Consider the following 14849-nt stretch of genomic DNA (forward strand, 5'->3'; position numbering starts at 1 on the left):
ATAGTGTATTTCCAAGCTCTGAACTTTATTGGCTTAGTTAATATTGATGTCAAAAGGTGATGACTTTTAGTTTCTATGACTACAGGCTAAAGAAGACAAATGGTGTCCATGTGCTTTAGAATTCTATAAATTCTGGTGTATTCTTCCTGCTTCTCTTCCTGATGTGAGAATCATGAAGAGGGCTCAAGGCATTTGTAAGCATGCTTCAAAGCCAGAAATAAAGATAAACCCACCTGCCACACTCAAATTCTTAATCAAGATATTTATTCATGAAATATACCATAATAAACATTGCATATGTCTTAAAGTCATTGATTCCAAGGAAATTCAGATAAAATCATTAGCATTACAAAAAAGGTTAATTTTTTAAAATATATGTTTTTCAAAAGCCCATCAATAGCAAAATCTAGCAGGAGATCATTTAGTACTCAGGGATCCTAATCAGTATCAAATGCTTTTGCCTTCAATCTTGACTTAAAAATATCTGTGTATGAAGATGGTGATTCTGTAAGGTTTTAATCAATCTCCTGCATTGTTGCGAATGCAGAATGTTTCAGTACCCCCAATTCATTAAATCACTTGAGTGCTGGGGATGGTTGCAAAACAGTGGAGGCTCTGTAGACTACACAGCTGACATCCCTCAGTTATCATAGAAATACTTAAGCTATTAATTTTCACAATAAGGAAGCACACACACACACACACACACACACACACACATTTTTAAATTTACTATTATTGCTCTTTTGTGTTTAGATTTTTTGTGAATGCACAGTTTTTGATTTATTCAATTCTGTGGATTTAGCTTAAAGTAAGATTTAACTGTACTTGCTACTCAGAGCTTCTTCTAGGTTGTCCCATTCATAAATGTATTTACGTTCAAAGCATTCTGACATTTGGCATCAATCGAATTCCGAGTGTAATGTACTCAGGGCCTTTGTAAGATTGTAAAAGGCCCAAGGATAGGGCATGCATCAAAGACCCCTGTGCAATCATGTTCTTACTGTTTTATAGGAGTAATTGTTGCTGTGATTGCAGCTATCAATGGCTCAAGAAAAGAAAAATATGTTGTGAAACCCAAAATATGTAACTGATTTGGGATTAAATTTTAATTGATGAATTTTACTGCCTTGAATCAAAAGGTCAATATTGTGGATGGGGCCCTCTCCTTATAGGACTCCAGAGCCATTGCTTTCATTGTCTTCCTTTTCCCCAGATGCAGGTCCAGGATGCACTAGAACTAGGGACTGGTGGTGAAAATCCCTGCCCAGTCCTGAAATGGACTTAGACTAGTCATTTATGCTCAGCCTAAAACAATGTTTCTCAACCTTGGTTAGTTTAAGATAGGTGGACTTCAACTCCCAGAATTCCCCAGCCAGCCATGCTGACTGGGGAATTCTGGGAGTTGAAGTCCACCCATCTTAAACCTAGCAAGTTTGAGAAAGACTGACCTAAAGACATCAGAACAAAGTTGTCAAGATGAAAAAAAAGATAATCTGATGTATGTTCCCTGAACGCTCTAGAGGGAATACTATATGCTTATTAACTTGATGTTGGTTTGATGTAATGGAAAAAAAAAAGTCCCTCCATGCCCCCGATTGAGTAATCCAATATTTTATGAAAATGCATTCCCATTAGGATCTCTAGAGTTTCTGGTTTCTGTATGAAGACAACCAAATCACACATGCAAAATTCCTGAACAAATGCATTTCTGTTCTATGCAGGCAATGGCTTAAAACATCATTTCAAAAAACAATCAGTTGTGTTTATAAAGTTAAGAAGCTTATTCTTCAATTTGAATGAAGCTGTTTACTCTTAAAGCAATATACCAGACTTAGAAGTGTCTAACTGGATAAGTAGTGATAGAACTGAAACAATTCAGGAAAATTATCAGAATTTCAATGAGTATAAGAATTTGTTTGTTGATTCCAGTCATGATCTGTCTTCAGTCATTAAGGCATAATTAGTTTTTGCTGGTCTTCAGAACCGTCCCAAATGAGACTATTCGGCTGATTGCTTCTATTGCTCTGGCGAGGTTATTTTAGAAGAAATGTTGTCTGAATTAAGCAGGAAAGTTGTGTAAGCCATTTCAACTTCCTCTTTGGAGCCCTAAAAATGATACAGATCCCAGCATTATTTTAATGAGGTCAAAGGATAACATGATGAGGAACCTGACAAAATAGTCATGTGCATTTTAAAACAGCCATCCCCAAATGGATATTCTCCAGTGTGTGACCTCAGCTCCACAAATTCCCTAGACATTATGGCTGCCTTAAATACTAATAAATGTATTATAGCATAACTTTAATGCTATAATCTCATGCTAATGTTCATCATACTTCATCCCATATGCAATTAATGCCTACAACATTAGGGAACTCAGACTGCATTGGATCATTGGTTTATTCAGCCCATTATTATTGACATTAACTGAAACAACTTCCAGAGTTTCACATTGAATTTTTTTTCAGTCCAAACAGCAAAAAAGAACTGAACCTGAAAGTGTTGCAGGAACGTAAGCTATATATCACTCAGTCTGCAATACCTGGTACAATATGTCAAACGATATGGCTCACAAAGGGTTTAGGAGAAAGTTTTAAAATATCAAATAAAACAGCTATTAATTTAACATTATAATCTAAAATTACATATGAAAATAAAATAACATAGCAACTTTTTAAAAATGGCCCAAGATCTAACTCCCAAACCTGTCCCTCTGATGAAACAGAAAAGCACTGTGAAGCAAGAAGACTTTTATCTCCCTTCAAAAGTGAGGGAAGGAGATAGCTAACCTGACTCCAGAAAATTCTGCAATTAAGGACAATCATGAGAAAGTTTCTGCTTGACAAAGTATTGCTAAAAGAAGCTAGGATATGAAAGAAGCTGATAAAGAGAAAAGTTCCTGCATACCACCTTAAGCTCTAAACAGATATTATTATTATTATTATTATTATTATTATTATTATTATTATTATTATTATTATATAATGGAGGTTATTAAACCATTATAGTCCTGTCAAAATAATCTAGTTTGCCCTTACCCTCTTTGGTTTCTTTAATTTACCAGCCTCCTTAGGACTGCCAGGTTTACTTGCATACTCTGAAAAGAATACAAGATATTATGGGATTGGATGTGAAAAAAAGAGAGCTTCATGTATCGATCAATTCTATAAATGGCAAAATAATGTAATTTCATTACTGAACAAGTGACAGCTATATTTGGCTGATAAGCATCAAGCCATAATTAGAATACATTTTAAAATGATATTACCATCCTTCTTCCCTATTTGGGTCTCATGAATTTCTTCCAGGCATGCATTGTCCTTTGCCCCATACTGTCTCGCATTCTCAAAATCTGTCATGCTGATATTTGTCCTGTAGCTTCCAACTGATACAAGATCTATAAAAAGAGAAAGAACATTTCATTCACTATCATTCTTTGCACCTTAGATTCTATATACATACTGTAGTAATTCTAGGATGGAAAAGGCTGATATAGATGGTGGACTTATTGCTGAAGACTTATTGTATACAACAGAAGTATTATTTGAAGAAGCCACCTCAGATCCATCTTGGGACAGAAAAATTCCCAATACAGTATTTGTATTGTGCCATTAATTGTAGGGGCCTAATCCAGAGGTGTGTTGGAAAAGGTCTTAAATCTAAAGTTTAACCTTTCATTCCCCTAATATGGCACTAAAGAGATCTGTAAACTGTAACAACCTTGAACAGGTAACTGTAATTCATTCCCACTGTGTTTATTAGGAGGGAGAGAGATGGAATAGAACAAGTAGAAGAACCACCTCATTTCCCTTGACACAACAACCAGGCAGTGCTTTAGATGAGAGCAGTTGTTTTGCCACAGATTTTCCCCACTATTATCACTGCTGAGTTGAGAAGTTTTAAACCTATCTACATTGAAATAGTTTTTTAGCTGATTTTCACCTAGTCATACCTAAAATTGTAAATGTTTCTGCAAAACAGATATTTCATTCTTTCTGCTCTCCCTTCCTGCCCCACTCATAATTTCTGGAATGAGATAATTTTTTTAAATAGTTCAGTCCATGGTATATATATATATAATCCAGACCCTAAAGTTCCTAATTTTTATCTTGTAATTTTATTTCTATGCGAAAAAATCATTATTTGTACTATTAGATGCTCAAAAATATGCTAAAGCAATCAGTATATAAAAAAATTAAAATGGTTTCCAAGGAGGTTACATTCAGTATCGACTCACCAGAATTCTTAAATAATCTGAACTTCTTTATAGTAAAGACTGTGATGAGAAGCAGAAATACAATTCCAAGGGGGATCAAAGTGGCAAGAAGAACAACAGAATTTTTATTTTCAGCATGGCTGGAAAAGAAGCAGAATCGGCATAGTCAATATGCACTATTAGTATAGCCTTAATAATATTCTTTAGAAAGACAGTGAAGTAGTTCCAGAACTTAATGCTACAAGAATGAACTTCATTATACCAAGCCCGTCTTATTTTAATTCTTCCTCCTTGGCTATAAGGAAGAGATCAGAAACAGTTGCTTGTCATTTTTGACTGATTGCAGCTTTCTGTCTTTGCACAAAAAAAGCTTCTGGGCCACACTGATGTACAGAATGAAAGAACATACAAGATGGACCTGGGGAAGGCTATGATAATTTTTTATCATTATTCTCAGTAGTAGCCAAGTAAACTGGGGAATTCTGGTTGTAGAAGTCCACATACAGTATCTGGAAAATGTCCAGTTGGGCTAAGTAGTGCTTCATCAGCATGCTTCAAACTTGGACTGTTGTTAAGTATCTGGCTGAGACTGAGATTGCCTGAAACCTCTTATATTTCTCTTTTAGAAATGGGATTAATTCCTGAACCATGTTTCTTTCTGTGCAGTTGAAGTAGCCCAGTACTTAAACACACAAACCTGCCACTCTTTACATCCTCTTTGGCTCTCTGGAATTGCAAATAAATTTCTCTGTTGATTAATATTATTTAGCCCAATAATTATATGGTGATGCTCCTCCCCCTAAATACTTTTGCTTTTCTATATATATGCATTCATAAATCACCATTAACTATTTTAAAAGTTGCTCACCTGCCTGTTGAACTTTCACCTTCAGCTGCCTGATTGACTTTGCTTAAAGGAGAATTCCTATTAGGGTTTATTCCAGGAATGGCAATATCATGGTCTTCATTGAATATGGAAAAGTCGTTACCGTTTTGAGGTACTGTTCAGGAGTATTTGGGGAGGTGGTAACCCAGAAGCAAATGAGAACATAAAAGGCAAAGAAAACAATCAGCACCTTAGATGAGATCACACTTAGATTATATTCCTCTACATAATTCAGCTAATGAATGAAAATAATTATACCATAGCCAAGTATACAAATTTGATGAGTGATGAAAGATACTATTCTGTTTTTTAATCATAATTTACTATTTGCATTTTTTTCCCTTGGGCATACTTCTTGCAAAAACTAATGCTTCCTTCTTATTTTACTAAAGGCCACCATAAGGAAAATTGTCTTGTCCTGCAATATAGAAAGTAATTTGTAGTAAAGATCCAAGAATCCAAAGCTTTTGTAAGAATATATGTTAGAAGTTAGTTGGAATTCATATGACTAAAATAGTAATAAATTACTGTGTCTGCTAAAAGACTAAACGGAATACATGGTATACATTTTCATGGGTAAAAGGTCACTTCATTATATGCATCTGAACGGACTGCAAACTGGGAAATCTTAAATGATGTGTTAATATTTAATGTACTATAAGACTTTTTGCAGTGGTGTATCACTCCCCTGCCTGTTTCCTGATGTCACTTCTATCCAGCCCAATGCCTCATTCTGAGGAAAGTTTTCTGAGGCTTCTCCCTGGAAGACACTGAGCCTTGGGACCTCTCTCTGGGCCCTTTTTTGGGCAACTCATGAAAAGGTAGCTCTCTCAATTCATTATGTCTTCATCCTGTTTGGATGCCTTCTTCAGACAAGCCCTCAGTGTGACCATTCTGGGCAGCTGATTGGGAAATTCATTGCTAATAACAGTGCAGGCAGAGGTAAGAGGCTTATAGGCATGGACTAGATCCAACAGTTCTTGTTCCACCAGCTGAGGAGCCCACCTCACCTGATCTAATGGTTTTTGTTGAGACAGGCTAACACATCTGGCTCTTGATAAATCATTTGGTATAATAGCTCCCTATATTTTAGTAAAAGACAAACAAGGAATTTTTGATGCAAAAACATAACCACACTTGAAACATCCAGTATTTTTCTTATCTCCACACAGAAAATCAAGATCAGAGACTAATCCTAGCCATAAGCTGCACTAAGCATTTCTGTAAAACTTTACCTAATTTGATAATTGCCTGGGGAATCATCAGGAACTGTAGCATCGTTAGATGGCTAAGGTTTAGCAGTTAATCTATTTAAACCTACCTTGCTAGGTGGCAGCACCAGCCAACTTTGGCCAATCTTAAAAAAATTAAGCAGACTTGGCCTTGGTTAATACTTAGATGGAAGACCACCAGGAAATAGCAGGGCTATGGGTTAGATTGGGAAGTTGAGAAAAACAACCTGAAAGAAGGAACACTTCTGTGCTGGTTGCCAAGAAAATGACTTCCAACACTTTGACTTGGAGATGACTATTTTATGTATAACTGGAAATTGGAATAAGTATAATACAATGTACTTGCCCTACTGATTAAAACTCACCTCCTTCTACTTGCAGATGTACTGCAACTGTTTCTCCATATTGCTGCCCTTGTCTGACACCACACCAATACCAGCCTTGGTCTGTGGGTGCCACCTGGTCAAACGTCAAAGACAAAATTCTACTATCTTTATCACAGTTAACTACCAAGCCACTCTGGTTTTGTTCAGATGAGATGAGAGGTTTACATCCAGTGTTCTTCCACTTGCACCAATATTTCTCATATGTAAAATATTTGCATGGATAAGAGCATGATATAGTTAGTGGGGAGCCAGCAACAGCCTGGATTTCTTTTTCGGCTTGTAATGCAGGTTTCCCTGGGTCAGGAAAAAGAAAAAAATGGATAATAAAAAACCCCCACATACTTGAAAACAGAGTGCTTGATTTTTAGCATCACTAAAGTGATTGACTACTTGGGTCACACAATACATCTTCCTTCTTCACTGCCCCTACCCCAGACATAACGCAAGGAGAAATCTAGCCTGCCTTTCCTTGGCACAAAATCAAATGGATAACTGTCACACTTGAATTAGGCAATTAACTATTTTAGTAGAGATAGTTCCCGTAAATCTCTCATATAAATACGTTAGCTATGAACGTAGACAACTACATAGTTCCCGGGTTAAGAACACTTGGGTTACAGACAACCCATAATTAAAAATGGAGCCTATTTTAGCAAAATTTGAGTTAAATACACAATGGTTTGAGTTCATTACACAATGGTTCAAGTTCAATACACAATGTTATTTATACAGTATTATATAACAATACTGTTCCGGCTTATGTACAAATTTGACTTAAGGACAGACCTTGGGAATGGAACTTATTTTTAAACTGAGGACTACCTGTACCTGTTTAAGTCTCACATTGTTTGTGATATAGTGGTTAAAGCATTGTGAAAACTTGGTTTAAATCTCCAGTTAGCCATAAGGCCATGAAGCTCTTGGGCAGTCATTGTCTCCCAATTTAAACTACTATACAGGATATAATAAGAATAAAACTGATGGGGAATATTATGTTCCTGGAGGAAAGGCAGGGAGTGAACAAATCAATTAATTAGTTAGCAGATAAGCAAATGTGAGATAAAAACCAACCTGACTGTATAGGAGAAAACTGTATCAATTGCAAACTAGATATTTGATTGTGGGCCTGGATCCAACCAGTTAAAAAGGTATATCATTCTGACACTTGATTTCTTGGCTTCTAAAATGTATCATCCAAAGCCAACCTGCCTCACTTGCTAGGAAGTCTTTGGTCCTATGCACATAGTCATAGAGCAGGGATCACTGCCTAGAGCCACTGACTCATGGCTGCCTCAGCCTTTGCATTGCAGGTCAAGGGCAGTATTGGCAAAGTATATGATCCATATGAGGAGAGAGTTCCAAGATCTTTAAGGGAGAAACTGGTGCTTTAAACAACTGCAAGACTTAAGATACCCATTTTGCTCCTTTAAACCCCTCAAACCATTAAACCTGCAAAAAGGTCCACATTTTTTTACTCTATCCATCCAAAGGGGGTATTTGATGGGCACAAAAAGGATGATGGTTTTTTCCATCCTCATCAGTGAGAAACTTCAGAACTCCATTCAGATTGGTTGGCTGCCCCTATTTTAAGAACATAATATTATTTCCACAGAAAATCAGAGTAAGGGGGAAATGTAAGGACATAGATGGCCACAGTAATGAGAACTGTAGGAGATCTGGGCCTTGGAAATGTAAACTTCTTACTAGCTTAGGTTGTTCATAAAACAGAAGATATTAGAACAGTATCAGGGTAAATGGGGTTACAGGGTTTTGTTTTTTGTTTACAAAGGAGCAATAGATTATATTCAGAAGAAAACAGAAAAGAATTCTATCCAGATTAATTGCAATGTCTTTAGTAAGATAAATAATTTGTAATAAAACTGGAAATGGAAGATAACTAATGATAAAGTACAACATAAGGAACAGATTTCATTGTTTCCTTGAGTCGAATCAGCAAAAGGTTTAGGTCATGGATGCACCCTGATGAAGACATGTGGAAAGTTACAGCTAGAAATTATTGGGCTGACACTGAAGCCCACTGGGTAAGGCCTCGTCCACCTTTCCCCAAACTAGTACCTTAGAGATATATTTACAGACATCTATAATTCCAAAAGTCCTTATAGTCTGGGAATTCTGGGATTGTACTCCCAATCCACCTGAAAGGTACCAGGTCGATTTATGGTGATGTTGATATAGGGACTGCTATCTTTCAGTCCCAGAAACAGCAAAATTAAGTTTGTGTTTCTATCTAGCTCTCCTACCAAAACAAATGGGAATTTAAAGGTACTGGTAAAGCTAGATATAAACATTATATGTATTTTAATATGCCTTTTTAATTTATTATAAAAGCCCTGGAATGCTGAGTTTGAAATGAATAAAGATCATGAACAGTGGGGAGTGACATTTTCCTATACTTTGAGTAGAAATTTCCATTCCAAACCCTATGCTGCTGTTTGAGAAAAGCTCCCTTTGCTTGAAAGCAAAAAGCAACTAGTAGAAGTTCTTGTTTGGATAGCAGCAAGGTGGGCAAGAGTTATTTTCCCTTCTCATTCATCATCCTGCTTACCATTCCCATATATTTGCAATAAAATGTGTAATAAATACAACATGCCATATGTCTAGCCTGGTTTTCCACCTGGATTTGGAACAGCACTCCCCAAAGATTCAGATGGCCCCAACCCTGTCTGCCTTTCAAAGGGCCTTAAAGACATGAATCTTCCCCTAGGCTAATGTAAGCCCATTTTAATTGTCTGAATGTGTGAATTGTCTTTGTGCAATAAGTTTTAATTTGCTGTTTTTTTTAATTAGCTTCCCTGAGTCACATGACAAGCCGGTGGCCTAATACTCTAAATATTAATCATGTGGAACAGCATTCCTCTGTAAATATATCATATTTAAACCCAAGGCAATGGTTGAGCCGGCTTAGGTTCTTTTTTGCAGGACTCATCAACTAGACAAAGGACACTCCTAAGATACAGACATGTCATACCAGGCAGTACCTTCTACAATCTTGACCTCCGCTGAGGACTTCCTTTCCTCTTTTCCATCCGTCATACACCAGTAATAGCCTATGTCATTCTTCTGTAGTTGGTTCAGAATGATAGTGAATGTGCCATTTTCTGAATCATCATGCATCACAACTCTTCCCTCATAGGAATCCAGCACGTATCCATTGCTGTTTATTATTTCAGTGCAGCCATGTTGTCTCCACTTGCACCAGTATTTCAATGTATCATTCTCTTTTGGATCATAATGACATTCAACAGTCACAGAACCACCCTGGACTCCCTTTAGCACTGTCTGTTGTTTAGGTGCCAATCTATCTACAGATAGAAATATAGTGCATAAAATTATAAAAATATTCTTAAAACTGTATTCTCAGTTAGATATGTACTTGTAGAGACAGTTTTGGAATCCCAAGAGCTCTTTCACCTACCTTCATAGACGTGTAGATCCAGTTCCTTGGATTCTCCATCTGTTCCATAATTCCCAGCTCCACAAAGATATAAACCTGCATCTTCCTTCTTTAACTGGCTCATAATGACACTGAAAGATCCAGGAGTATCAAGATTGGTCAACAGAACTCTTCCTAAGTAGGATGGTTCAACATTTCCGTATGTATCAATCACATTGTAACAGTTGGTCTTTGTCATCTTGCACAGGTACTTCCTTTCACTTGCATACTGAATACCAAAGTCACAGGTCATAGTCACTGTTTTTTGCTGCTCAGCATAATAAAGTTGAGCTTCTTCAGGTAGTACTGGATCTGCATTAAGGTAATGAGAAGTCATTAGATGAACTTATTCTGTCTTTCCTTATGCTGTCCCAAGTTGTCTTGGCACCCTGTGCTGATTTCAGAGTCCATTGCTATAATATCAAATGCTATCTTATACCACAGTAATAAATAAAATACACTCTTTTGGGAATAAACAAATTATTGTTCATCTGCAATCTCAGACTATATTCACATTTTGTTTTTTCCCAATGCCCAATTGTGGTATGGAAACAAATCACTGAAAGGCATTTCAAATGTTCAGAGTAACAAAAACAAAACATATGAAATTTGGGGTTTTCAATCTCTAATTTTTTGCCATGACAAAATGCAGCAAACAACTGGAAATCTGAAGGCATTTCTACCCCCTCCCTGCTAAAGTTCATATTGAGATGTAACCCTTCCCCATCCACATTTTTGTCCATGCAACTCTTTCAGATAGTGTCTTCCTAGAATTAAATTATAAATGTATGCATTTTTATTAAGGAGGGGAAGCATAAAATAGAGATTGATTATATTCTCAAGTTGTATTTATTTTAAGAAATTTAAGAAATTATAAGATGTGCATTTATTTAAAAAAGGTGTACATACCTATGTTGCAATCTATAGTACAGTTCAAAATAATATGAAACATCAAACAGTGATGCAAAAAACTGAACAGTATAACAATGAACTGGTTGAAAATGCAATTATTGAAAATGCTTTGAAAAATTAAGTTGAGATGAGACCACAGAAAAGGCCTTTTCTTTTGTACAAACCTCATATATTTCTCCTAGAGAAGAGCCTCATCTAACAACCTTAATGCATAGCCTAAGAAAGTCTAGAGGGTTAGAAAATACATTTTTACCTTCAGTAACTTCCAGCTTGACTTTAAAGGACAGTCCGTAATCATTTAAACCAATGCCACATCTGTACAGACCCACGTCTTTGCTCCTCAGGTCTGATATTTCTATGGTGAATATGCCATTCTCTGAAAAGTCAGTTATGGAGGCTCTGTCATTGTAATCTTTGGCAACAAAACCATTAGAAGAAATAAAGGTGTAACAATGTCTTGTTGATTCCTTGCACCAGTACTTCCTGGAATGAATGTTCACAGTACTGGGAGGATAGAAGCATTTTATACTCACAGAACCACCAAGCAATCCAGTTACCTGCTTTGGCCCAAAAAGGACATTTGAATCTGAAACTGAGAAAAGAAAATAATGTGGGAATATATAAATATATGTATACTTATATAATACTGCATGTCACTGTCTATAACTTACTGCAGAAATGGTCAATTATAATTATAATGGCCATCAAATGACAGTTTTTAGTTAAGGCTGAATCCCAACCAAAAAGATTCTGCACAAATGTAATTATTCATCCATCCATCCATCCATCCATCCATCCATCCATCCATCCATCCATTCATCAGCTGGTTCAATTGCCAAAGCAATTGTAGGCAGCAGACAATGAACAGAGATTAAAAATAGAAATACCATAACATATGCCACACCATATCAGGGAGGAACAATACCATATAAACAGTCACCAAGAAGATGGGATAACAAATCACCCTTGCCCTGGAAAACCCAGGTCTTTATAGTTCTTTTGATGGCTAGCAAGGTTAGGGCCATACAGACATCTCAGTGATGCTATTCCTTAGGGCAGGGGTGGACACAGAGCTGGCATGTCTCAAGGATCCCACAAGATGGTGACTACCAGCACCTTGAGTTGCACCTGAAAGCCAACTGGTAACCAGTGCAGTTTGTGAAGCAGAGATATCCCATGGGCAAACTGAAGTATACCCATAACCACTAACAAGCTGCAGCCTTTTAGGGGCCTTCAAGGGCAGCCCAGGTTGAACATGTGGCTGGGATCCAAACAGGAGGTAACAAAGGCATGAGTGACCAGAGAAGGACCTCCTGACCAACGAAAAGGGGTAATTGCAAAAGCCCTCCTGACTATTGCTGCCACTATGACTATTTCTTATAAAAAGCAGAAGCCTTTGTATATCTGTTATTCTTTTTCCACTAGGAGTAAGGGTGTTGTCCAATTCATTCCAATTTGTCAGAACCAGTTGTTAAATTGTCACCCACACTACAGCTAAGCCAACTCTTTCCCCCCCCAAACTTTTCCTGCTTGTTCACAGCTAGCAAGAAGAAAAGCCAGAGCCCATCTGACAAGGATTGGGCTTTGCATGTAGACAAAGCAACAGCCATGACTGAATCACATTCCAGGCTTTCTAGACAACCAGCTGGCTCAGGCTGAGTTCTGTAAAATTAAGATGATGTCTTAAGCTCTAACTGTATTGAAAACACTGGGACTTATCACCTAATGAAGAATTTAACTTCTACTGATTTCCTTTTAATAGAACTTTAATTAAAAAAAATGGATGAACATTTCTTCTATATTCTAATATGCATATGTGCTTATTTAGTTCAGTAGGAGTCTGAATAGCATTACAGTGCATCAACCCAGTTCTAAACAGAAGTGAGGCTAGTGGATTTGAGATTGCAGTTGATGCCTTCAAGGAAAATATTTACAGTATATTTTTTTTGTTTCCTAACTCTGTACTATATCAGTGATCCATTTTTTAAAAAATGGGGGGGGGGGAGTAGTTAATAAAAGAAAAAAAACCCTCTCTAAATCTTATTTTCATCACTGACACTCAACTGGAATTTCAAGCAATTTCTCATTATGATTTCAGTTTTCTGAGTAAAGCAACCAAGACCAAATGTTCTAACCTTTTATTATCAAGAAATGCTATCCAGCATAAAGGGAATGCTTTATATTGAAGCTTTTTTCTCATCTGGAATAGGAGCTGAGCTGATTAATTTGAGGGATTGATTGTCTCAATTTTCTAAACAGCTGAAGCTTCTCAGCATTGTGGGATCATTTAAGGCCAGTACTGACCACAGATTGACGTGTCACTAGTATAAGGAAAGAAGCAATGCTGGACCTCTGTGGAGGTATGGTGACTGAAGACAGCTCTGTGAAAGCGGAGCTGACAACTGTGGCAAAGACCAAGGAACCTGAGAATAGACCGGTCCCTTGGAACCTCTCCAGGTAAGGACAGGATGGGAGATTGCCCATGAGTGCTCCAAACAGCTGCTCCTTGTGAGGACACCACAGGACAGTGGTTTTCCACAGGTTTGAGTATCCAGAGATGACAGGATTAGTTATCTTGCTCAGCAGAGACTTTTAAAGGACACTAAGTTTGCAAACCTCATTTTCTAATCACTTTCAAAAATTGTTCATTAACTATTTCTAAGGTATTAGAGACCTTCAGACTGACAAGTCTGAAAACCCCAGGTTTCTGCCTTTAATCGTAAATGAAAGAAAATTTTAATCATAAGCTTAAGAATTTAAAGAATCTGAAATAAACTGCAAAAATGTAAATAAGATTTTGATCTTAGAAAGTTATAAATGGACTAAGGTCCAGATAAAATTGGAATATTGAAACTTTTACAATAAGATTTTGGAATTACTTATAAAGAACAAATAGCTTCTCGTGGGAAACAGATTTTGCTTTGGTTTTTACAAGACATAATAAAGATTAGCAATATCTTTATCACTGAAGCAATGAGCATGAAACTGAGCAAACTCAGGGAGGCAGTGAAGGACAGGAAGGCCTGGCGCGATATGGTTCATGGGGTCATGAAGAGTCGGACATGACTTAACGACTGAACAACAACCTTAGAGAGGGTAAAGATGGGTCTGTGGGTTGAAAGCCAACAGTATGTGCTAAAGAGTCAAACTACATCCACATCTTGTTTAAAGTACTTAATTTTTCTGGTGCTTGTTTAAATACTTACCACTTTCAGATTCAGCCTGGATAAAAGTTAAGGCCAAGACAAAGAACAGGAGAGCCATTTCAAAAGATAGTCCTGAGATCCAAGGTTCCTGGAAAAGATTAAAATTTTAAAATAAAATCAAATTGGTTTGTAAGTATAATGTATCTTAGGGGTGTGTGTATGTGTATGTACAGTACATGTATGTGTGTGTGTGTGTGTGTGTGTGTGTGTATAACTAAATAAGTCAGAAGAAAGATGAGTATTAAGTATCATGACGATCTACATCACTGACATGAAGACTGTACAGTCTGGAGCTTTCTTCAAGATACAAGCAGTACTAGGTAGGCTTAAAAGGAGACGCTATTTTATCTTCCACTCCTACCCAAATTTCAGCATCCATGTAGTTGCACTTCAAGATTATCAATATGTCCCAAATCCTAATTTTGTATTATAGGACTTCAGTCCTGCACTCTATTACCTGAAAGAGAAGCCCTGATGAAAATAATGAGATGTCTCTCAGAGTATTGAAATACTGCTCTGCTATAAATGACTGTCTCCATAACATATAGACAAAC

General features: G+C 36.9%; 1 protein-coding gene across 2 annotated transcripts in view; it reads right to left on the reverse strand.

Annotated features, from left to right (window-relative positions):
- Nucleotides 1–247: 247 nt before the first annotated feature.
- PIGR (polymeric immunoglobulin receptor) overlaps nt 248–14849 on the reverse strand; it is a 36618-nt gene continuing 22016 nt past the window's right edge. For both annotated transcript variants that reach the window (XM_007431452.4, XM_015888648.3), the window contains exons 2-11: nt 14296–14383; nt 11343–11681; nt 10160–10489; nt 9723–10046; nt 6703–7017; nt 5088–5220; nt 4241–4359; nt 3272–3400; nt 3042–3100; nt 248–2109 (exon numbers count right to left, since the gene is read on the reverse strand). In XM_007431452.4, the coding sequence (XP_007431514.2) occupies nt 2020–2109; nt 3042–3100; nt 3272–3400; nt 4241–4359; nt 5088–5220; nt 6703–7017; nt 9723–10046; nt 10160–10489; nt 11343–11681; nt 14296–14353 (1896 nt within the window). In that variant the 5' untranslated portion in view covers nt 14354–14383 and the 3' untranslated portion in view covers nt 248–2019. The remainder of the gene's footprint in view (nt 2110–3041; nt 3101–3271; nt 3401–4240; nt 4360–5087; nt 5221–6702; nt 7018–9722; nt 10047–10159; nt 10490–11342; nt 11682–14295; nt 14384–14849) is intronic.

The sequence above is a fragment of the Python bivittatus genome, unplaced genomic scaffold (assembly GCF_059951505.1).
Source record: "Python bivittatus isolate LINGU-HERP-01145 unplaced genomic scaffold, Pbiv_v1 ctg000700_np1212, whole genome shotgun sequence".
NCBI lineage: Eukaryota > Metazoa > Chordata > Lepidosauria > Squamata > Pythonidae > Python > Python bivittatus.